At 36.8% G+C, this 25707-nt stretch overlaps 2 protein-coding genes across 11 annotated transcripts in view; one reads left to right on the forward strand and one right to left on the reverse strand.

Annotated features, from left to right (window-relative positions):
* The window catches only part of IKZF2 (IKAROS family zinc finger 2), a 150744-nt gene extending 127377 nt beyond the window's left edge, over positions 1-23367 (reverse strand). Inside the window, exons 1-5 of one of the 10 annotated variants that reach the window (XM_027589808.2) lie at positions 21540-21715; positions 20234-20337; positions 19088-19182; positions 18695-18743; positions 17784-17888 (exon numbers count right to left, since the gene is read on the reverse strand). In XM_027589808.2, the coding sequence (XP_027445609.1) occupies positions 17784-17888; positions 18695-18743; positions 19088-19090 (157 nt within the window). In that variant the 5' untranslated portion in view covers positions 19091-19182; positions 20234-20337; positions 21540-21715. Of the gene's footprint in view, positions 1-17551; positions 17700-17783; positions 17889-18694; positions 18744-19087; positions 19183-20233; positions 20474-21071; positions 21193-21421; positions 21507-21539; positions 21716-22267 lie in introns of those variants that run through there. The other 9 variants (XM_027589809.2, XM_027589807.2, XM_027589805.2 and 6 more) reach the window with 9 other exon arrangements.
* On the forward strand, positions 21475-25670 carry LOC113920306. Its single transcript, XM_035726855.1, has 5 exons — positions 21475-21555; positions 21723-22201; positions 22650-22736; positions 23375-23478; positions 24317-25670. The coding sequence occupies exons 1-5, from the start codon at positions 21475-21477 to the stop codon at positions 24505-24507; spliced, it is 942 nt and encodes a 313-aa protein (XP_035582748.1). The 3' UTR covers positions 24508-25670.
* Positions 25671-25707: the final 37 nt, after the last annotated feature.

Here is a 25707-nt window from a genome sequence, read left to right on the forward strand (position 1 = left end):
AATGCCTGTGAGGGGCTTATTTACCTGCGGTGCTCAGGAAGAGCCTTTCCAAGGAGGCAACAGTTGAACTGAGAGAAGAAAAGGAGGCTTTCATGCAAAGTTATGAAGGAAGAGTATTCCAAACAAAAAGAACAGTAAGTACAAAGACCCTCAAAGGAACAAATGTGTCATGTCCAAGAAGAAAAATAGAAGGTATTTTGAAGGTTTAGTGAATCAAGGAAGAGGGGCTGAGATGGAGGCAGGGGCCACAACCTTTAGAATCTTGTAGACTTTAGGAAGGAATTTTAATTTTATTCTACTTTCAATAGAAAACTTCTGTGTTTAAAGCAATGGATTGTTATAATCTGATTTAGGTTTTAGAAAGTCCAGTTCTGCCTATTTGGTAGATTAAGGGGAACAGAAGAGAAAGAATGAAGCAGGAAGGGCAGATAAAAGTTTCTGCAGTATTTTAGGCTTAGAGAATTGGGAAATGATGGTAGCTCAGAGCAAAGTCGTCGAAGTGAACATGGTGAGAATTACGCACATTCAGGACGTATTTTAGATGTGGAGCCAATGTTTTCTGAGGCACTGGACTGTGAGTTTGAGAAAAGGAACAATACCAAATACAGACTTGAAAGTCAAAGCATCATCAGTACCCAAATAAACTGAGAGGAGGACCTGCCGATGGAGACGTAAGGGCTGCTAATAGATGAAGGGGAGCACCAGATGTTTCCTGTTCACTAAGTAATTGGCAGCCACTGATTATGACCCTTCTAATGAAGCCATTCCTTCTTTATATCTTTCCCTTAGAGGCAGTATATACTTCTCACATTTCTACCAAAAACCTCTAGCTTTTTGATTTCAACTAACTGGATCATTTCCTTTAACTCAATAGCCAGTAACCTAGAAAATCAAAACATATGATAAAAGTAGAAACTTTGAAATAAATACTAATTTCTAAGCCCAAGGTCTCATAGGCAACAGAGAAGTAAAAACACAAAATTCAAAGTATGAGAGCATTTTAAAACAATAAAACGCTTATTATAAAGTGATAAACACAATTAACAGGCATCAGTCATCAGCGTTGTACCCATCCAGATACATGATACTGAAAATATATTAACATCCAAAATATCCATGAACTCCACACTTGAAAAGGAAGCATTTGGAGGAGTGAAGTTTGTCACCATCCTGAAGAGCCAGCCAAGTAGGTAACAACGCTCATTAACTGATTAAAAACAAACTTGCTAGCAGCTAAAAATGTTTTACAGCAATTCAAAACCAACCACTCACAAAACAAAGAGAAAAAAAACGGCAAATAGAAAATCACAGATTGATTACCACCAAGGGTTCCTTTTCAGCATAAAAATGCAGATAACCTGTTATCATTAAATTGCTACTATATGGATACAAGCACTTTTCATTTTAGTTAGGATTAAGTACATTGTTTTCCTATATGCGCCAGTTAAATATAATGGGCTTAACTTACAGAACCTTATGTCAAGAGAACTAAATTTCACGAGCTTCCAAATAATATACAATTTTGTTGTAACTTTAAAAAAAAAGAAAACTCAAAGGTAGAGAAGTAATAAAAAGATAAGATGATGATATTTTACAATATAAATAAGGAGAAGACTTAGTATCCTCCAAGCTATTAAATATACTGCCTTAATTCTTGTAGCTATAGGAATGATTACAAACAAATGTTGGCAAAACTAGATAACCTCTGCTCATCTAAAATTACCTGGACACATTTAAACAGGATTTCAAGAAAGGATTCAGATAAAAACTGGAAAAAAAAAAGCCTTTGTAAAGGTTGTGTAACTGATTCTAGGTACTGTTATGATCATCATGAACAAATGTGATAATTAACACAGTTGCACTAAGAAAATTGAAGTCTGGCCTCACAATCTAGCATAAGCAGAACTGTGTACAGTTTTAAGGAAGGGTCATTTGATTCGTAGGTTTTTAAATGATCTTTGGGAATGAGCTACTGGATAAGAGTTCACTGAAACAACAGCAATATGATATCCCATTTTCACATGTGTCTAGTAAATAGGCATGTTTATAATTTGGAAGATCTTAGATCACAAAGATTAGAAATCTTCAAAATAATAATAGTAATAATAACTTTAAAAGTATAGACTTTCTAAATAATGCCAACAAATAACCAAAGTGTCTCGGACTGAATTTCAATTCTTTTTATCTATCTATCTATCTATCTATCTTTTAAAGTCTTTTATAAAACCTATCTCTATATTCTAGAGAGAGTGACATTGGCCTGAAAAGATGTATTTTTATGAAGCCATGTGAAACTTCTAAGTACTTGAAACTTTTAGTCCAATGTAGTATTCTGCAGTATTGTATACTGTACTATCAGCCTGAATGTGTGTTAAGAAAAAAAGAGTCTAAGCTAGTGCTAACTTTAGACCATTTATTTTAAAACTGCTTTGTGAGTAAAAAGACTAGCTGGGTGATTTCGTCTCTGGTATCCACAGCACACACAGTGCTGAAGTGACCAAACCTGTAAGGGTCAATCTAAGTAATAACTTACAGGAATAACTGAGATATGTCTCTAATGTATCCAGTCAGATAAGCAACACATATTAACCTCCTAATGTATTTAAAAATTAACAGGCAACTTTCTTAATTGAGAGACTACTATGTATAAGGCACTGTGCTAACTTCTATAGAAAAGAGTAACTAATATTTCTTGAATTATTTCTTGAAATGTGTTAGGCAGTATGACAGGAGCTTTAGCTAAAGTTATTTTATTAATCCTCACAACAACCCCAAGAGACAAGTACCAACTTTCCCTTATTTACCAATGAGGAAGTGAAGGCTAATACACAACACAGCCGATATAAATCCAAGCCTGTTCATTTGTGTGCTATCCTTGGGCTGCAGAGATTATGTCATTTCCCCTACCCTCAAGGAGATTCCAGTCACACAGGGGAGATAAGATGAACACAGGTAAGGGAGTCTTGGTAAAACAAGATAGGAAGTGATAAAGCCTTCCTTGTTTTTAAAGAAGAAATTACTCCTGGATAAAAAGGGTCATTTGGTTTGGAAGAGTGATTGCACTGTCACCATGCTAATAGTAACCCTGACCCAAGAAAAGTTCAACTTGGACATGAAAAGCAAATTGTGTCTCTTTAAATGATCTCATTGGGATTTACAAAGATTTTTGCACCTTTTAACCAAATGAACTATGAGTAGTCTGTTTATACATACTCCGCTATAAAATCTTTTAAAAAGAATATCTACTTTTCTCCTTGATTGCTCACAGGATAAAAGGGGAAAAAATGAACATTACTAGGGTCTGATACATAGCTGATAATTCCAGATATACAACAGAGCGATGTATTCTGATGTAGGACACGTGGCACCATGAGTATGGAATTCACGAAACTGCAGAACCATATTGGGAATTCACCAACACATCTAGTAAACAAGTGAACAAGTCCCTGCTAAAAGATCACTCTGGGCCAGGTCAACAGGGAGACACACCCTCCAGTCAAGTCCTGCCATGAACACATCTTCTGAACTGCTATCCTCAAATGAAATGCATTACTACTGAGTAATTACCATTTCAATTATATCCCTCACAAACAGAGCAGGTTTATTTGTGATTCGCTTTAATTAGGATAATTTTAGTTTCATTTCTTTAGTAATTGATTTGAATACAACAGAATTAATAATTGCCTCATACTTGCACACACATTTCTTTTCAAACAAGGACTATCTGACAGCACTCAGACAGATGAAGAATAAAAATATCTAGTCAATGATGGAGATATCTTGTGTTTTATTGGCAATGCTTTTCACTCTTTCTTTTTACTATTATTAAAATTGTTGATTAAAAGCAGTCTCACAGCATGTCCTTCCTAGAAGACTATTTAATATAACATGTTTGTGGGATCTATTTCTCAGTTACTTGATTCAAGTTTTGTCTTATACTCTTTTTATCTAACAATAAAATAATAGCTACCATTCTGGTTTACTTACCATGTGCCAGTCACCATTCTGGAGACTTTATGTATATTTTTTCCAAAGCTCAGCACTCCTCTGACAAGGCAGATATTAACGTACCTGTTTTACAAACTGAGATGCCAAGAGATGAACTATCTGGCTAGGGGGTCACAGATTTGACATACAATACCAGGGCTCACTTTTTTATACTATGGAGGAAGGGGAAGGGGAAAATTTATTCAATCCTGTAATTTTTTAAAAAATATATGCTTATTATTTTCTAGTGACAAATAAAATGCTTAAGTACTGCCAGGAAGAATAAAGTCCTCAGGGACTGCTTAAATAAATATTTAAGCTCAAATTTTAATAAGCACAATGTATGTTAGATGTGAAAGTATTTCAAATAGCGTAAAGTGTCTTAAAAATAAAATGTTACTTAGGCTTAAATAATAGGCTTAAAAACAGTTTGTTTTCTTAAGCAACTTAAACATATACCCTGATCTTGTTTTTATTATTTATGGGCTTAGCAAACCTTTCATTCAACAATAATACACATGTAAACTTCATCTCATGTCTGATAAATTTTAACTGCAGTATTATCAGAAGGTTAATTTTAGAAGAGTGTTCTAGTGGGTAAAAGCCAACTTGGGAATTCTAAATCTCTGACAGAGTATGATCTTAAGAAAGTCTTTTAAAACACTCAGTGCTTGTGTCTTAGTTACTTCAGGGGGAAAATGGAAAAACAACAGATCAGAGAACAGAAACTGGATGCAAAACCCCATCTCATCTGCTCAATATCAAGTTCCTTCTTCATTGCCACCTCCCAAGAGGAAGGAAGGAAGGAAGGAAGGAAGGAAGGAAGGAAGGAAGGAAGGAAGGAAGGAAGGAAGAAAGAAAGAAAGAAAAGAAAAGAGCAGAGCAGAGAAAGTTCTTACTGTTTCCCTAACTCCCTAATCCCTTTCCCACTGAAGTAAAAAGGCAGCTGAGGGACAAGACCAAAGTTTACTGCATTGGTGATAATTCAGAAATACAACCAGTTAAGGTATCTCTCACACACAGTATACTACACAGTCACTTTTGCAAAAGAGAAAAGGAATAGATTAGTCCAAAGTGGGGCCATCAGTAATGCCACTGTTTATGACAGCAAGCAATCTATTCTAGGTTCTACCAACCTCTATTACTGCTCCCATCGGCTCATCTTCCTAGACTGAAACCCGTAGTACTCCAGTTCTTCTAACCAGTCCACCCCAATCGTCTACTCTCTGGCTTTCAGATATGTGAAGAAGTAAACTTCTTTCTACTGAATCTCAGTATTTATCACCAGAAACCATTCTAATCTTATTGCCACATCCCTCATCATTCAAACACGCAGCTTCTTTAATTAGCTTATAAATTCAGATCTTTATACTTTCTGAAAGAAGCAAAAAGGAGGGAAAGATCCTATTTTCCATTTGCCCTATTCCTCTCTGGTGGATCCAGGAACTCTAGTGGGTTCTGTGCCTTGCCCCTCACTCCTGCATTCAGCATTTTTATTTTCTTTCTTCTTGAACTAGCTCTCTTCTGTGTTCCCTTACACTTCACACCTCTGCCCTTCCCATTCATATGCCTCAAGTTATTTTCACAGGTCCTACTCCCATTAGCAACAAACCACAGTTGTCTTGCTAAAAACGGTATATCCTTAAAAGATTTAATGTAAACATTAGCAACACTCAGTGGAGTTTTAAATTGATGGACATGAAAAAGAGACTAAAGCACTTTTTAAAGTAATCTTGATTATCATATACAGGGTACAAGTTTTAACTCACTCTACTCAGATTTATTTTGGTATCATAATGCTATGCCTCCTTACCACTGCCAGAAGTACACTGATATGAACACTATTTACAGCATCTCCTGCTATGAGTGAATATCACTCATAAAAAAACGCACTTTATTATAGCAATTAATTCCACTGTATTATAGCAATTAATACCCTCTATCCAGACTAAATCTAAAATAATATTCAAAGAGTCTATAGACACCATTTGTATACCAGAATACCCCTGGCTTCAGTATTTATCATTAATGGCAGTAATCCATTTTCATGACTCTATAACATCACTGAAATTTCAAGGATAAACCCATGAGATCAGAGCTATGACTAGCTCTTTTACAGAAAAGCTTCAGACTTTATTTCTTTGAGAAGATGCCTGAATTAGGGTGTTTTGTTTTGTTTTGTTTTTAATTACGCAAGTAAAAGATCTTTTGGGAAAGATCCAAATAATACAGAACTATTTGGGATAAATGATAAAATGCCCTGTTTACCCTCCCATACTCCAACATGAACTCTATCAATAGTGTGATATTTCTTTCATATTCCTTATTCTTTGCATTCACACATATGCACATACACAACTGTGCTCACAAGTTTAAAAACACATATGTTTTTAAAAGACATATGGCACTTTCTTGTACATACAGTTGTATTAAAGCAATTGTTTAGTTAACTAAAGCTTCTGATTTGCTGAAAAAATACTCTCTTCAAATTTGTTTCCAGCTATTGTACTCAAACTGTGAGACCAACTAAAGCTACACAAATTCATCAAAAATTTTATGCAAATAGCCTTACTATAATAATAATTTTGTAAAAAGAATTCACTTTAAATTGTGGGGGTTTTTTTTCTTGGGGAGGGACAGAGGGGTGTTTCTTTTTTGTTTTTGTTTCCAAAAAATTGAATCCAAAAACTGTCATTAGGTCATTAATGTGTCATAGTTCAGACAGATGGTGGTGTGTAATTCATATTTTGAGAATTTAAAAACAGCAGACTCACAGAAAATATCTTTCTTTTTCTAGTTTTCAGTTATGTCCAAACAAAATCTATTACTGCTTTCAAATATTTTGTAGAACATTCAGTACTACAATAGAATTCATTTCATATTTCAAAACACTATATTAGAATCAGTGTTTTTCAAGTGTTTGACTTTTAAAGTAATACCTAAAAATGACTACATATTACTTGTTATAATGTTTATTTTTTAAACAAGGATCTTTATGAAAATGACCATGACAGAAAATATTTCATACAGTTGTAGAAGAAATGACACCTCTTTAGAACTCAACCAGAAATTCTTAAAGTTAATTCAAGGGAAGTAAAGCAATGTAGCACCTTAGCACTTCAAAATATGACCAAGCCCTGCATACTGATATCTTAGTAAGAAGACAGTAGAGTTGACACAGCTAGGTGTAATAAGAACTATAACTTCCATGATAATAAGAGAGCAATGACAAAAATGTCAAAGGTGTAGACACCCAGAATGTTAATTTATTAGAACGTGACTTTACACTGATTAATTATATGCTCCTCAAAATATCTGGAGTGCGTAAGAAAAGTTAATTGAAGCATTTCATTTTGTACATGCTACTAAAATTAGTTTTAAATAGGTGATAGAGAACTGATTTCAAAATTATAAGTATGTGGAATTCAATCTGTAAATTCTAAATATGCTATCTAACGATAATAGTAACGAAGATGATGATGGTGACCACAAAATATTCATGGAAACACTGACATTCACTTGATTCCACTGAACATGACGGTATAGAAAGTCAGAAAACTTAAAAGCTGTTTAGAATCTCAGAAATCACCTTTTGGGGGCTGGTTTGAAAATTACAAAATCTTTTTTAGAGTGAGGCATCGTTAAAAACAACATATACCCAAACAGAGAAAATCACAAGTAAGTTAGGATTTCAGAATTATTTCAATATCTAAAAACTTAAGTTTTCAAATTTCCTCAAATAGGTCGGAAACACCTTATTTAAATACATACATGCAATACAATCATATTTCCTTAATTCAACAAATAATTACTAGGGGCTGAAGAGATAGGGCATGGTCTTTTTCCTCAAAGATTCACATCTGGAAAATCTCCTGATTAGCCTCTTTGTAATCAATGTGTGGCCCCAAAATAAAGCTGTATGGGGTGGGGGGAGGTAGAGGGAAAGAGAAAATCTTAAGCCAGTGCAGAGTCCGAGCCCAAGGTAGGGCTCAATCTCATCACCCTGAGATCATGACCTGAGCCAAAATCAAGAGTTGAATGCTTAACCAACTGAGCCACCCAGGTGCCCCCACAAATATTCTTAAATTCACATTCAGTAATTAAGATCACCTTCCTTATTAACTAAACTAAAATACTATAATCTTCTATAAAATCTCATTTGCTATTGTCAGACTACTTCAATGATTTCATGAAACTGATGTAGTGTTTGTTCCTCTTGGCCTATAACGAGGAGCACTTCTAGATCCCCAACTAACTTAAGGTATTTTTCGTGGGTGCCAGTACTATTTCCCATCTTCATTTAAAACTGATTTTAAGACCTCTTAAATTGCTAACCCTATCACCTATCAACATTTCTTTGAATACCATTTCTTATGGTAACAGTAGTTGGGGTATCCTTATAGGCATTACAAGGTTGCTCTTATAGGGTTAGGTTATAAAATCAACAATTAACAAATCTAAAGCAGGAATGTAAAATAACACTAAAGTAAATGAGTCGATCCTAGGCCAGGAAAATTGGCTGTAACCTGATTATATGTATTTAATATAAGTTAAAGACTGAATCTGTAGGATTTAACCTCCAAGGGGAAAAAAAAATGACTCCCAGAAGTATTTTGGCTGCATATATATCTACAGAATCTAAATCCATGTCCATTCAGGGGAGAAGGAATTAGACAAAGGACTTAACAGTAATGATACAAATGGCAATGCTATCTCTATTGTGATGCCACTAAACATTTGAATTATATAATGAACTCCTTTTGTTCAGATCCCTTGCTCACCAAGTGACCTTTGCTGATCACCCAAAATGATCTCCTCAAGCCAACTGGAGTGATCCAGATTCTCTATTAGTTGGTTGGGGTTTTTTGTTTTATTTATTTATTTATTTATTTATTTATTTATTTATTTATAAGATTTATTTATTTGACAGAGAGAGAGACAACGAGAGAGGGACCACAAGCAGGGGGAGTAGAAGAAGAAGCAGGATTCCCACGGAGCAGGGAGCCGGATGCAGGGCTCGATCCATCATGACCTGAGCTGAAGGCAGATGCTTAACGACTAAGCCACCCAGGCGCCCCTGTTTTATTTTTAATCAAGGTACAGACATAAATTGGCCTTCTGATTTTATACCAATTTTGTAAACTTGTTTAATGTAAGTCAATCCTGAGATATGAGATATGGATCCGCTCTAAGTGTGCTGCCAATCAAGTTTCAGAACTTTGCAAGGCTTATGGCCAAATCCTACGTTATAAAAATTTTCTTTTTTTTTTTTAATTTTTTAAGAGATTTTACTTAATTATCTGAAAGAGAGAGAGCACAAGCAGGGGGAGCAGCAGAGGGAGAGGGAGAAGCAGACTCCCCTCTGAGTAGGGAACAGGACGTGGGGCTCCAATTCCAGGACATGACCTGGGCCGAAGGCAGACACTTAACCAATTAACTGACTGAGCCAACCAGGTGCCCCTATATAAAATTTTCTTGGGGAAATGTTATCCTTTGGGAACCTATCTTAGAAGCTTGTTGCATTTTTTGCTCTGTTTCATTGTACATCTTCAAATTTATACACTTTTGAACACCTCTTGGTGGTAAAAGGTGAGAAGCAATTATTCATCTATAATGGATATAATTCATGGTAAGTATACCACACCTTTTTGCTTCTAAATGTAATAGGATTATTAATATCTCAAATAAAATATGGATTCATTTGGACCCTGAAAGACAACATCTCTCTCTACAAACCCTAACATATTCTTCATGCCCCAGCATCAGCAGTGCATCACACAAAGTAACTCCTTAATAAATGTTTACTGGATCAATGATTGAAAGATGAAAAATATCTCTCTAGAGAGTTCTGAATCTCCATATACAGGAAATCTCAGATGAAGTATTTCTATCATTAACATTCATTTGGAATTCTATAGTGTCTTGGGTAATCAGCACTTACATTTTTAAGATGGAGCTCTGAAATAGGTATTTTGAAATAATAAATATATTAATTAGGATGTTTTTTAAATCATACGATATCATACTCTAGGTAATTTTACCCCAACAGGTACAATGTTAAAAACTTTAAAAAAAATTAAGTAGGGACTAAATCATTTTCAAATAATATATATCATGTATGTATATTTATCCTAAAGTTTTCAAAAAAGCTCTGGACAAAAGTATTAAGTATCTTGGCTATTAATGTGGCAGAACTGGCCAGCATGTAAATAACAAATCATTCCTTGGGGCACCTAGGTGGCTCAGTCGTTAAGTGTCTGTCTTCGGCTCAGCTCATGATCCCAGGGTCCTGGGATTGAGCCCTGCATCAGGCTCCCTGCTTTGCAGGGAGCTGGCTTCTACCTCTCCTCCCCCTCTCTCACTGTGTCTCCTTCTCTCTCTCTCAAATAAACAAATCATTCCTCATATATTTTAAATTATGTATTTATAAAGAAATAGGTGTAAAGACAAATCATTACAGTAGACTCACTGGAGCATATGGTATACATTAGCTTTATGATTTTTTTTAATAAATAACCTTAAGTTAACATATGAAATATGCCACAAAAAGTTAAAGAGAAGGGCTGGTATATTTTGTTCAAAATTCGGTAAGTCAATCATATCAACTAATCCAACTTCTGAGACCAGCATAAAAGGACTCCATTAAGCAGAGAGAGGTCACCAAAACTTGTACTCATACATTTCAATACAGAATTTTGATTTAATCAGGCAACAAGGAAAATAAAGTCACTGATCAAATGCTGGGACTTACTTATGGAAGAATTTCTTAGAAATACTAAACCATTGTTAAAGACAGTAGCAAAGTAACCAAATCACAATCTGCCTAATAAGATTTCACTAATTAGGAAAGTTCACACTCTAGTCTAATCTGTCCAGAAGCCTGACTGCTGTCTTCTCTCATATTCTACAGGTGATCCAAACTCTCTGGATCCAGAGTCAAACCAAAGTAAATCTTTTCCTGGAAACCTCTCCAATATTTCCTATCCTCCCTGATGGAACCTACCGCCATTTTGTCCAATAATCCAGGTATCGCCCTCCTGAACTTCCTCTTCTCCTTAACCCTACTCTCCCAGTCCTGTGCACTTACAGCTATGAAGCATTTCCTAAACCCTTCTCTTCCTTTTTGCCCCCACGACCACTAGCTCTCACAACTTCTCACTCCACCGTTGCAAGAGCTGTTAAAAGTACTCCTGCCTCTAGACAGGTTCCCATCCACAATCCTTTTTCCCCACAGCACAGCCAGTGGGACCCCATGACCATCAAAAGACAGAAGTCATCTGCTTTGTTAATTCCCTTGGCTTCCTTGAAAATGAAATAAAAGTTTTCTCCTCTATGAGATACACCATTATCTTGCCCTGACTAAATTGTCCAGGGTCATCTCTGGCCTCAAATCCTAGGCACCAACCTCACACTCTGAAATACCAACCTGCTTTCATTTCACAGAACATATGTTATGTCCCAGCTCCCACTATGGATACATCCTTTATACTGAAAAAGCCTTCCACTTCTCTCTTAAATCCTATTCCTTCAGTAAGTTTCAGCTCAAGCAGCCTCTCCCTGTAGGAAGATTTCCTGAACTAGTACCACTGTTCACTCCCCATAATAATCAGAACACTAAACATGCCATAGTATAATGCCCTGCTTAAATGTCTTTCAAACTAGAGCATGAGCTCCTGGAGGACGGTGCACTATTCACCTTTGGATTCGCCTTGCAGTGCCTGATGCATTAAAGGTAGCCCATAAATTTGCTGAATTATCAATTAAAATGATACAGCAACATGGCAAACAGCTAGAAGTGATAATTATATATGTTATGCTTACTTCAAATTTAAAACAAATAAATTACCCCAAAATGTACAAATAGCAACAATCAGGCCTACAATGTGATTAGGTATCATCAAATAAGAATTTATGGTACTACCAGAAGCATCAAGAGAGGTGAAATTTTAGATGCAGACCTTCTAAGAAAGAATTGATTATAGATATGAATAGGTCTATCTATTAAGGGAACTTTTTCTTTTACCATTCTTAACGACTGGTATCTTTGGAGCACCAAAGGTAAGCAATGATTTTCTTTACATACAACCAAAAACACAAAAGTATACTCAGGAACACTGAAACCCAATAAAAGAATTTCTAACATATAGACAAATTCTACTTCTTTGTTAACCAAAATCTTCACAGGTGTTAAATAACAAAAAAGCTTTTCTTTAATTTTTACTTTAAATTATTAGAAATCCCTGTCTCGGTTCCACATAGTAAAAAGGAAAGAGCAAAAGACCTGAATTTCAAACAGAAATGGATTTGAAAACAAACTCTTTTTATTATGAGTCACTGATCGATGATAAAGTGACTTGGCTGCTCTGAGGGTCAGCAACAGTGATTCTTTATTGGGTCTAAGCAAGCACCAGGAACCGTGCTAAGTATTTTGTGTACATTACTTCATTTAAACCTCACAGCAGTTCACTGAAGTAGGTATAGCTTATCCCTATTCTACAGATAAGGAAACTGGAGCTCAGAGACATGAAGTAACATGCCTAAGGTCACACAGCAAGTTGATGGCAAAGCAGGAATTCTAACACAGGCATGTATAACTCCAAAGCCAATCTTTTTAACCACGTACTCTATCTGTTGCTTCTGTGCCTCAGTTTTCTGTATTATAAAATGGAGTATGGACTCCATGCTCAGCTTGGAGTCTGCTTGGGGTTCTCTCTCTCCCACTCCCTCTGTTCCTCTCCCCACTCTCTTGCACTCCCCTCCTCGCTCTCTAAAATAAAATAAATGAATGAATAAATGAATGAATAAATAAATAAATAAAATCTTTTTAAAAAATGGAATAACTACTTCCCTCACAGAGCTATTGTGGAGACTAAGTGAAATAACATGGATGCATCTAGCACAGTGCTGGACTTCCTATACATGCTCAATAAATTATGTCCCCCATCCTTTTCTCACTCCAGGGCTGATTAAACGTTTATAATAAGGAATATATAGTTCCTAAATACTCCTTACCTCTTTCAAAGCATAGATATTCTGAGTCTTGATTAATTCCAAAAGGAAAATATTACCAGACCAATAAATACATTTGACCTAAACAGATATAAAGGAAAAAAAAATCAAAGAAAAACAACACATTCTACCAATTTTATGACTGTGCCCCTGCTATTGATCTTTCAGAACATCATAAGATCAAAATATATCAATATTTAAAGTTAGGAGAAAAAAGCATGGGACCCAGAGATCTCAATTTATTACAGCTTGAAGGAAGACTCCCAAAAGAACCTAACCAATCATGTTACACTAAAAAAAATGTACTTCCAGTGGGGAAGACAGATTTGACAAAGACAGAAGCAATAAGGATAACACTCTACAACAGTAAGTTGCCTTGTTTGTTGAAGACAGGCCTTTATTCTTATGTTGAAGTAGCCTAAAAATGCCAGGAGGGGGAAATGAGGGGCAAATAAAACTACAGAGCAATTCTGCTGTTAATTCCTGCACATACATACTTCCTTTTTAGTTTCTTTTCTTTTTTTTTCCTTTTGGTTCATAACCATGACACTTTCCTTTGATAGGTGTAAAGAAGTCAAATCAAGCTTTTCTCTTAATTTCCCAATAAGTAAAAACTAAATGTATGTTAGGTATACACATAAGCCTAAGTACAATTCAAAACATAGTGAGTTTTTATATCAAGTCCATCTGGTGTTATATTAGGGTGTATCCCATGGAAATCCAACCAAGGGTGACTGCCAAACTAAGCTACAGAAGACAATTCAGAAAGCTGATGAGTCCCATAATATAAACGATATTTTTAAAAGTGCATGAGAGCATCTGCTTAACAAGATTATCTGCTATCACTCCACCCTCATAATAACCCTCCTCTACCTCTGTAATACAGTTTTGCCCTACCACATGGGTCAGTATTGGACATGACAGGCACCTTGAGACAATGATATTATAGAGAGATATCAGTTAAAGTGATCTAACTAAACCACAAGGTAATATCACAGTTTTATGCCCCAATCCTGACAACTCCATCCTTCTGTTAAGGGACCTAAAATGCCAACCGATTTCTTCAGACCTCCATTTCTACATAAGAAAAATGGAAATTATAATATACTTCTGCTTCACTATGCTCTAAAAATGGAAACTCGCTAAGGAAAAAAAATGAATGTGAAGCACTCTGAAAAGAATAAACTAGATTCCCTGACCTGATTATTGGTCAGAGTCCTGTAAAACTAGAATTACTACTTCTTCCAATTCCATACATGCCACCTGGCCATCAAACTGGCTGGTAAATAGTATTGACTGCAAAGTTGATCCACGTAAAAAGTTTTAAAGTAATAGAAACAAAATCTGTGTCACAATGTATCTTCATCCCATTACCTATCTCCAAGGAAAATTTACTCATTGGCATTAGAAAAGTAGAAGATAAAGATTAATTTCGAATTTTTGAACCTTAATTTCTTAAAATAGTAAGCAGCATGTATAGATAGAACAGTTTGAAACCGATACTGAAGCCACTACGCAAGAACTGGAATTGAGCTAACCCAGAAAGAGAAGGAATCATCACAAAGTAAGTCTCATCTGATGGGCCAAAATACAATATGGATTATTTTTATATTGTTCTGTCTGAGTTGTCTGTCTCAGATTCTTAACTTCCAGAGTCTATTTTTAAAATCACTTAACACTGTGTATTTCCAGTAGCCATCAAGGCATATACTGTCATCCCTGACACCGAAGACTGTCAGCAGACTCAAGATGTAGAGTAATGATCTCAGGCAACAATGCCCATCTTCTTATCAAAGAGATCTTATTCCATAAGAAAAAGTCTAAAGTTCTCTACAAAAATTCATGCTAAAACATAGGAAATAGTTACTGTAAAATGTTAAGATCGGCATTATCCTTTACTTTTTAAGATTTTTACCTTATATGCTAAATTTTAAAACCAAAAGCTGTCAGACATTATAACATTTTTTAGTTTTTCCCCCAAGTCGCCGATACTCTTTTCTAGCACTGTCAAATAATGATAGCTGCTGTCATTATTTTTTATACAATAGCTGGCAGCAAGTTGTACAGACAGCCTTCATCTGAGAATAGTCATCAAATAACCTAAACAAATGACTAGGACCTTGTGGTAAAACTGACCCCTTTCCTAAAACCAAAATAAGGGGGCTATCACAAGTTATTGATACTTTACTGCCAGAATGCTACTTTATTAAAAAAAAAAAATCAAAGGTTTTAATTCTTTTATTTTTTTTCTAAACTGTTTTAAAATAACTTTCTCCCTCTTAGACATACAGTCTTGTCCTCTCCTTGCTGCTCCTGGAGGCTATCTTACTCTATCATAAAGGTGTTCCCATTTACTTTTGGCTTGAATACTTCCAATCAAAATTGCAATTCTGTTTTTGGACGCAACAGCCCTTCAGGAAGTATATTTGAAGATATAAAAAAAATTGCAGAAAATAAGCTATTTTCATTTGATAAAGTTCAACAATGCATTTAAATGGATTTAGGAAAACCAATCATCTCAGACACAAGTGATATGACAGCCCCCCCTCCCCGCAAATAATTCCAAGTTACAGAAAAATATCTGAGTGACCAATTTTAGGTCTCTTATTCTAAGTAAGAGACAAGAGTCCCTCTTTAGCACTGTTTGCCTGGGCAATCTAAAATGCTGATATTCTCCTAGATCTAACAGAAAGGAAAAGTGGGTATCTTCTCCATCTAACACCAAAGTGGGTAACCTAGATACTGTAAAGAGAGGCTACGTAAAGGATGCAACAGACAACTCTGAAGTGAGAGCCAAATATTTCACCTGCAACTCTTCGGAAAAGAACACGAAAACACATGCAGCTTAGCCAAAAACCGTATTAACATGGAATTGCCACAGGCTAGTAAGTTTGGGGGAAAAACAAAACAAAACAAAACTCTACCAAACATAATTTTACTGTTGTTGGTTGGGTGAGAAAAGCTCAAATGTGAAAAGCACAGCTCTTATTTGTTCAAATTGATCATGCCCCCACTCTGCGATGTTTACTTAAAATAAATGGGTGAACTGCTTTTTTGAAGACTACTTGCAAACCAGAATCAAATTCACAAGTAAAGGAGCCAATTAACAAGCATTTTCCTGCTGATATCCTAGTGGTGGCTAGGGAATGATAGCTAAAAGTCTATGATTATTCAAAGTTTCTGAAGTTTCCAAAGCTGATAGCTAAATACTAAGAGAAATTTTCCTATCAATCTATCTTTACTCTTTAGGAAATGAAACAAAAATTATCAGAGAAATAAAAATCTATTCTATCAAGGAACTAGTAACATTAAATGTTAAAATATAAAAATTATACTGCCTACACTGCAGAAGTAGTATAACTTTTGTCAAATTACAGCCAACTAGCCAAAAAATAAATTAATGTTACAAGATCCATCATAAAAGATTAACACTGTAATTTAATATACATTCAGTCACTCACTATTAATTTTTCTTTCTATGTGATAAAGGAATTTCAACAACTGCTTCCAGAATGAAATCTCCTGGGAAATACTTCCCATTAATAAAAAGAAAACTTTTACATAAGAAAATTCATATAGTTCAATCAAAATTTCAAGTCAAAGTTAGAATCACTTAAAGTTAACGAACTATAAAATGTATTCAATAATACTTTATATACTTTTGCTCATACCTCAGAAGTCTTTACTATTTACAAAGCTAGTAGCTTTATAATAAGCTCAAGTTTTGAGAACTATACGAGGGAACTGGAAAGAAGATTTGTTCTCTCTGGATAATCAGAATAACTTGAGAATATGTTCATAGTTTAGAAGCTGATTCAGTTTCCTTTACTTATTAAATCTTTGTTTAAAAAAAGGAAAGAAATTGCCTTTCCTTCACATATCACCCAAAGAGAAGACGTTTAAATTAAGTTATATTTCCATATAAGTCAGATGTCCTTTCTACACAAGAATATAACACATACAAAAGTATAAGGGAAACACAAGATTTCAAATTACGGTTGAGGAAGAGTAACACAGCATTTGCACTTAATAACTAAACATTATAATTAAGAGAAAACAAACCATATTCTTAATGAAGTACTTGGTCTTCTGTCACGGACAGCATATAAGTTGCTCTTTTATTACACAAAAACAATGGTTACTACATCAATGAATGACTCTTTATCAAAAATAGTAGCCAAAACCTGTCTATTGCTGCAAGTTCAAAACATCCTTCCTAATTTTCACAGTTCTTCTCTGGACAGTCTAAAACAAAACGCTTTCACTTTGTTAGAGAAATGGATTTAAATCGGGTCCATAAATTTTCAATTACACTTCACTTACAACGCTTTGGAGGAGAAACGTGCACATAGTTAAAAAAAAAAAAAGTAACACTGCAATTCCACCACTGATGGATTAGTTTTGTACCAAGGCAATACAAAATTATTTCATTTTTTTTCCTGTGACGAGTCCTTTGGAAGTGACTTGTTTCCATATTCTTTTATCTAACAACAACAAATCTAGTCATAAACCTGGCAAGTCAAAACAATAACCAGCAAAGTCTAACATTTCTTACCTGATACAGGTAAGCACCAGCTCCCAAATGCCACCTTGGGATAGGTCAGACTAGTAAGCAGGCTCATGTTTTATGATACTAGAATGAACAGGAATAAATCTGTGTTGTTCTTTCTTTAGCAAAATCTATAGCAGCAGCTACACCACAACGTGAGAGGACCCCAAAGACCTAACAAATTCAAGTGTGTCGCTAGAGAAATAGGAAAAAAAAAAATCATAAAATGAAGACTTACTGCTTGTCATGTGACCTGGTGAGGCGTGCTGTCCATTGGGTGTGCTTGAGGTGAGGTCAATTGCCATATTGGAGTGCTCCCTTTCAGGTGAAAGCTCATTGTCACCTGCTTTCACAAAATAAAACCTTTTGGTCTCTGTTCATTGTCACATAAAATCTAATTACCAACTTTGCTTCATACATGCAGAGACATGCATAGCCCTGAAATTTTAATGTAATACATTTTCCCTTAAAAGAAAGTATGAGGAACTATAATTTAGAAATATATAGCAAATGAATGAAATGATAAGCCATGACCAGCCCACAAAAAAAAAAATTATAAAATTTGATTATCACAATAATCTTAACTGTAAAATAAGGGCAAGTGGAATAGTTGATTTCTAAAGTATTTTTCTTTTGAAAAAATAAGTTTTCTTTTAACATCTAATTTATCCATCAAGCATAGAGTATTTATAATGAGCATTTTCCAAAATGCTCCATCAGAGAGTTGGATGTTAAAAAGGAAAGTTGGCTAAAAAAAAAAGGTCAACTTAAGGAGCTTTCACATTATGTGTCAGAAAAATTAGGTTACAGAGTAGTATTTAGTACATGCCATATCGGTAGACATATATGTAACCTGACTTATTCTAAACTTAAGAGTAAAGTAAATGAAAAAACTCCAGTGCAAAAGTGTTGATCTGCTAAGCCACTTTCTACTAACATACTATCATTAATAGAGTAGGTATATTCCTATATTTCCTTTGTTTTTCTTCTTTGCTAGTATTTTCTCAAACTCATTTAAAGGTGAAATTGTGAACAAACAGAAAATTAGAGTACAGAATTCTTGATGAAACCATAATTCAGAAAATAAAATACAGGTAACACAAACTTAATTTTATTACCAATAACAAATTAATGGAAATGAATACTTACACGTTATATAGCCATCAATAGCCTCTGTTTCCATAGTCAAAGTGCAGTGCTGCAATACAAAAGATGATACCCTTAACACAATGATTCCTTTCAGTATCTGCCATTAAATGCTTAACTTATTTGAAGCTCCAAGCGGTTAGCCCATGTTGCTGCTCCTGCAACCTGGGCCCAAGAAACATACTACAGTGTACTGTATGTGCTCATTTGCAAGTCACTGAACTCTTTCTGCAAATGATCTGATTCCTGCTGGAGATAGGATAGGAAAGATAAGTGTGCTGTGAGATGGGCTATAGCGAGAAAGGAATAACTCTCTTAATCAGAATTTACTTCAAGAAAAAAATAGGAAGGTACACCTCAAATGTGCCAGCTTTCACTGGGATTTAAGTATTTTACCATTCATTACTTCCCACAATCACACTGCAGTTTGAGGACTTCCCTGGTATACAGATAGCTCTATTCACAATTGTTGCAAGTTGGTTCATCATGTTCTAATGGGGCGGGGAGGACAAACAAACATAAGAAAACAAAACAAAACAAAAATTTAGTGCCCAAGTGTGTCTCGAAGGTCTCTGCAGCAGTCACCCTACTCCCAGACTTGTATTGACATTTTAGCCTACACTAAGTTCTGTGTAAGCACCTGTTCAATGTAACCTTAATTTCCTGCCAGACCAAGGTTGGATACAAATGCCAAGCCAACTTAATACATTCTGATTTTGAAAATTTCATAAACTTTTTGCTCCTAGGAAGGGGATCACTTTTTTAAAGTTTGGGAAATATTTTCATGCACCAATGACACAAAACAAGAATTTAATTCTCAGAAACAAAAGTAAATTGTATGAGATGACACCCCCTAGCTTTGATTTCACATAATGAAAAGATCGATAAGCTAACTGTATTCTTTGAAGGAAAAAGTTTAAAGAATTGACATGTCCTGAGGAGATTTTTACTTATTTTTTTTTCCTTTGGCCCTGGTCCTTTTTGCCTTTAGTTTCAAAACTCTCACTGCACCAGCAGCTAAATTATTCACAATGAGCCATTTCTGTATTGATCGCCAAGTATATTTAGCCCTGGCTCCTGGAATTTCTCCATTACTTACTGGAAAACAGGCAGCTTCACTTCTTGTCTCCAAAACCACTTCCCTTCTCCCTCCCCTCCCCTTCTTCACCACCACCCTCCCCACCCCCCAAAAAAAACTTTTCTTTCTTTCTTTATGGAATAATCAGATCAAATTCCCAACTCAGTCACTACATAGCACTTAAATTTCAACCTGCTGTACTGTTATCAAATTCTTTCAAATTATGATTACATAAGGCTTTCAAGAAAGGCATCCGTAAAGTTTAAAAGGGGAGCAGTTTCTTCGGATATTTTACAAATGAGTTTATCTCTTTAAAAATGTACACATTTAACACACACATATTAAAAAGAAAGAAACGTCAGGGAGAAGCGAAAGAAGTCTGCCCCATCAATGAAATGGTTATTAACCCTCAGAGAAGGAAAGAAAGAAAAAGAAAAGGAGAAAGAGAAACGAAATGTACATACAAAAGAAATTGTCCTTTGATTAAAAAAGATTCATCACCATTTCCAGCTCTGTCGGGAGATCTCAGCTTCTTCTAACCCCTCAAAGAGGAGGTGACAATGTCGGGCTGAAGATAAACCAAGAGAGAAAGAAAGAAGTTTTTTGTGTTTCCCCCTTCTCTCTTTCCCTCCCTTGCCCCCTCCAAGCCAAGCCCCCTGCAGAGTTCAAGGCGAGGAGGAAGGAAAAGCACTTTACAGGTGGGTCATTCCGAGCCCAAATCCTGCAAACAGATCGGCTGATAAACAAAACCAAGAAATGAGAGAAAAGGAACACCCCCCTCTCCTCCTCCTCCTCCTCCTCCTCCTCCTCCTCCTTCCACCCCTCCCCCTCGTCCCTTTGGGATGGTCTAGTAGGAAAAGTCACTCAGGAATGGCACCACGTACTTTCAGGAAAGAGGAAAAAAAAAAAGAGGGAGAGAGAGGTCAGTCAGTGCTACAGCAATGCGATTAACAAGAAGAGAAAAAACTTGATCCACCGGTTCCTTAAGAATCGACCAAAAGCTAAGACAAGAAAACTGAAAGAAAAGGTGGGGGGGGGGTAAGAGGGGAGGGACAGTCAGGCAGAACCCAGCGAGGAACCTAGGCCAACTTACAGGACTGTTTTTCGCCCTTGGCAAAAAAGAGAGAGAGAGAGAGAGAGAGAGAGAAAGGAAAAGAAGAAAAGAAAGGAAAAAATAAAATCTTAATTCCATCTTTTGCCCATACTAGAACCTGTCAAAGTGATTTAACTGCTACCTTTTTACATGTGTCATACCAGGCTTTTTGCTTTTTTAAAAAAATTCCAATAGGATCTGGATATTACCTTCTACCAGGACAGCTACAATTTATTCCAAGCTACCCAATCTTCCTTGGAATTCAAGTTAAAACAAAGCAAAACAAGTCAAAATCCATGACAGCTACAGAGATGCGAACTGATTAATCGATTAACATCCCCGAAACACATTACAAGGAGGGGACGAAAAATTAAGGCAGAGGACAACATTTTCAACCCGATTCCCTGAGCGTTCTTTACAGAAATCATTATCCTAATCATAACCACAATCCATCCCGCCCAGAGAAAAATATCTATATTATTATTATTACTGGTTAACAGCAACAAGTCATTTGATCACATCACAGTGCAAAACGAGATGCTATATAATTACACTTAACTTTGAAAACACTCCCCCCTTTGCAAATCAGATACACATATTTATATATAATCTATGAATCAGAAGACAAATAAAACAAGAGCTGTTCTTCACCACGCAAAAGCCAAGCGGAGATTTACCTCAGCAGTGCATGCAGTAAAATAATCCCATCACCCTTTTGTTTGTGTTTACTGTTAGTGTATCCTCTCTCTTTCTTTCTTTCCTGTGCCTAACGTGTGTTTGTGCACTGCAGTTGGTGGTGGAAACTAAGGCAGTGGATCTGTAGCTAAGGGTAATCCTGTTTTTACTTCCTCCATCTTCAGCGAGGAGCAGGGTTAGCCCGGGACAGCTGGTCAAACCCCGAGAAACCGATCCGCCGGAGCCCGAGCACATCTCCCCCGCCGGCCGGGCTCGCGCAGACGCCCGCGGGCGGAGGGCGGGCTGGCGGCGGCGGCAGACGGCGGGGCCCAGGGCGCGGGCAGGCGGACGTGCGTGCGCGCGCGCGTGTGTGTGTGCGTGTGTGCGGGGCCTGGGTGCCTGTGCGCGCGCGTGTGCGTGCGTGCGTGCGTGTGTGTGTGTGTGTGTGTGCGCGCGCGCCTGTGCGCGCGGGTTGGCGAGGGCGCGTGTGCGCGTGTCTGCGCTCTGGGCCGCTCGGCGCGCTCGGCAATCGATTACAGGACAAGTGCTGCCCCGCGGCTCCGCGACGCGCGCACTCCCTCGCGCCCACCCGGGCGCCCGGCCGCGTCGCCCCCGGCCCTGCGGCCCCGCAAACAGCGGATCCCGCCCCCAAAGGGGGGACCAGGTAACCTGCTTCCGAGAGTGCCACGGCGACCCCAAACCGCTCCCCCCAAGTCATAGTAAATCTCACGTTTTCTGCCGGCTGGGAAGGAAGGATTGGAGCGGTGAGGGGAGGTTCATTTCGGCCGCTTGAAGTTTTCTTTCAAACTGGGATTTGTGACGAGGCCAGGCGAAGGGAGCGGGACGAAGATTCAGGCGCCCGACGCGGAGCTCAGGCATCGGCGTCTTGGCCGGAGCCGGGGTGTGCGCGTGGACCCACCCACTCGGGCTTCGCAATTAACTATGCGGTACAATTTCAGAAAACGGCACCGGGGAGACCGGGACACGAATCAGGATGAATTGAGGGAATGAATTGAGAAGGAAATTCAGGTCTGAGATGAAGCTCAACTATTTTGAAAGTGCTTTACAGTGCAAGTTTAAAATTAGAGTGTTTACTTGCGTTTACTCCCCAGGGCTTGTGCCGCATTCACCAAAGTCAAAGGAACGGTTGAGGGTCCAAAACGTTGGTACGAGGGAAGTGTTGCCGTCAGTATCATCAGGTACAGCACAGCTTTTTTATTTGGGAAGAACGTCTGTGGATCGTCATGAAAAAAACAAATGCATATTTCTGCTACAAATAGTATCATTTACCATCTAACTTAACCACATTTGCAAAAAGAGGGAATAGAGGCTTCTATAATTAAAGGGAAAAGGAAAAATGAAAGGAGCTGAAAATACTGAACTGTGTAGTCTGAGTGGCTTAAGTTTGAAAACACATGAAATTATCAGGACTGCCAAACAGCATTTCTGAGAAACCGTATCACAGATTGTGAAGAAAATCAGTGTTGAAAGAGTTAGGAGGAAGCATCGTACTCCTACTCCTTTCAAGAATCCCAAAAATAGTTGTTGAGTTTTGGGTTGGTTTTGTGTGTGTGTGTGTGTGTGTGTGTTTTCCTGCTGTGGAAAGAGAAGTGCTACACTGAAAATAAAATCATCAACTATATCTTAAACACTAGTCTGTAGGTCTATAAAATTTTAGACCATCTCTTTTCATTAGATTTCAGGGTGGGGAAGGAATTCATTCACATTAATAAACACTAAGTAATGGATACCATGGGACTTGTATAGTAACTATATTTAAGTTGTATAATGAATTACTTCTTAAGAGTTTGTTTCATGCATTGTATTTTTTAAACAGTTGTGCAAATAGGCTCGTTTTTAAACTATGGAAAATGAAAGTTGGTGCCATAATGCAAACAAGATTAATCAATTTCCATTGGCGAACAAATCATCTGGGCTTAGGTCAGCAACAACAACTTTATGACAATTTTAAGAAAAATTGCAGTTACTGTGGGTTTTATATATATATATATACATATATATATATATACACACACATATTTTTTTTTCCCCCTGTGAGTTATATATTGGTAAGGCAGATTTTTGTGTGTTTTTTTAAGCCTATTATCTAAGTAAAATTAATTTTCCTGAAGTCATATTTGGAAAGGACTGAAATTAGAACTCCACAAGTCATTCTAATCATCCCGGTAGATAGCAAAGATTTTAATCCTAAATTATCTTAGAAAATTGGAATGTTGTTCATTATATATAAATTCCCAATATATAAAGAGAAATGTAACTTCCCTGAATTGCCACAAGTCCTTGCTAAAATTTAAGCCTGTGTTTAAGTAGCTGCAAAGTTATGGAGGTCCTTGGAAAAGATGAATTTAAAACATATTCAAAATTAAGATGAAATATCTGGATAGTTTAAGCAGTCTAATTGCTAGTAGAAGAGGATCCATTGTGAAGTCTTAAGGAACCATCCTCAAGTTTCCCAAAGCTACCAGAGTTGGAATAGTCCTTACCCCTAGCTGGTTGGAGCTTAATTTAGCTCCCTTGAAAGCCTATCCTTTTCATGAGTTCCTTTCCTTGGCTCCAGAATCACCAGAGGCACACTCTCTCCCTCTAGTGGCTAAGCATTCAGACACTACATTCGGTGGCCCAGAATGGGGGTTTTAGGTAGAGGGCAATGGCTCCCAGATTTTAGAATGGCAAAGATCATATAACCACTTGTGAGAATTAGACCATTTGGGGAAATTTTTCCTGTTTTTAACGTCTTATGTTTCTTTCTCATTTGCAGATCATGGTATGTCTAACTCACCCCAAAGAAGTCAAGGTTGTGTTTACATCCTAAAACCAGGGGTTCTATTTCATCCTCTGCAGTTGAATCATCCTGGCTCTGAGACTCACAATGTACTTGTAGAAAGGAACCTTTGTATAAACTGTAGTAATTCACTGTGTTCACAATTTTTCTCTACAGTATTTTTATAGTGGTTAGAGGGTATATTTATTTCCATCCTTTGCTGTAACTACGCTACACACATTTTAAAAGTACATATATGGTTATACTTTGCATAAAAATGTATCACTAGGGAAGTGCAGTACCATATAAATAATCACTTAGTTAGTGAGGAGGTGGGGACAAAACATACCCACACCCACCATTTTTCAAACAGCTGCTTCTTTCTCATCCTTTCTGTCCCATTCTACCGGAAACTGTGCCAACCCCGCACCAACCCTTATCTTAGCTCTTTGCACATTTCTTTCAATATACGATTTGTAAATTTTTTTTAATTTGTTGAGTTCTAAAAGAAAATCTGTCTCCCCCACTAGAATGTCATCTCTGTCTTATGTCTGTCCTGCTAACAATTGTTTTCTCAGAACTAGCACAGTGTTTGGCACGTCGGTACTCAATAAACTTTTACTAAATGGATGAATGTGGAGCTAATCACACACTCACCTACCTTTGTGTGTTAAACTGTGGTTTTTTTTTTCAAAGATTTATTTATTCATGAGAGACAGAGAGAGAGAGAGAGAGAGAGGCAGAGGGAGAAGCAGGCTCCCAAGGAGCAGGGAGCCCGACGCGGGACTCGATCCCAGGACCCCGGGATCATGACCCGAGCCGAAGGCAGACGCCTAACCACCTGAGCCACCCAGGCGCCCGTGTTAAACTGTTTTTAAGGGACAAAAAGGGTAGGATGACAAAGATATATTCTAATTCCATAAAGATTTTGGTCAAGTCTTGGCTCATAAGTAATGTACAAACATCATTAACAGGTCAACTCTGGCTTAGGTCCATGTGAAGAATGTGAATACCTTGCTAGATAATATAACTTATAAAGAGGAAGAGTGATTAAAATTGTACATCAAATATAATTTTGAGTAAAATGCATTTATGTGACCACTCTGTTTCATAAACATTATTTCGTGTTAATGCCTGATCATTCATAAACTAAGTTGACTAACAGAATGCAACAGATTTGTTTCTGTAATCACTAAATGCAATTAGCAAAAGAACATTTTTAAAAGGCAGTGTGGCTAAAAGGTACATTATGAAGTATTTTGTTTTCTTTGGATGGCTTATTTTATCTGTGTTAGATTTAAAAGCCCTAGTACCCTTTGAAGAAATTTTATTAAAAGTGAATTTAACAATTTGTTCAAGGAATTCATTCCATGTTTTTAACTTTTGTT

This window comes from Zalophus californianus, chromosome 3, assembly GCF_009762305.2.
Source record: "Zalophus californianus isolate mZalCal1 chromosome 3, mZalCal1.pri.v2, whole genome shotgun sequence".
NCBI lineage: Eukaryota > Metazoa > Chordata > Mammalia > Carnivora > Otariidae > Zalophus > Zalophus californianus.

Coding starts and splice junctions, on each gene's coding strand:
- LOC113920306 (XM_035726855.1), top strand. CDS start 21,475: ATGAATCAGAAGACAAATAAAACAAGAGCTGTTCTTCACCACGCAAAA. Junction 21,556..21,722: donor TTACCTCAGCAGTGCATGCA/GTAAAATAATCC, acceptor CTCCATCTTCAG/CGAGGAGCAGGGTTAGCCCG. Junction 22,737..23,374: donor GTTGCCGTCAGTATCATCAG/GTACAGCACAGC, acceptor TTTTTTAAACAG/TTGTGCAAATAGGCTCGTTT.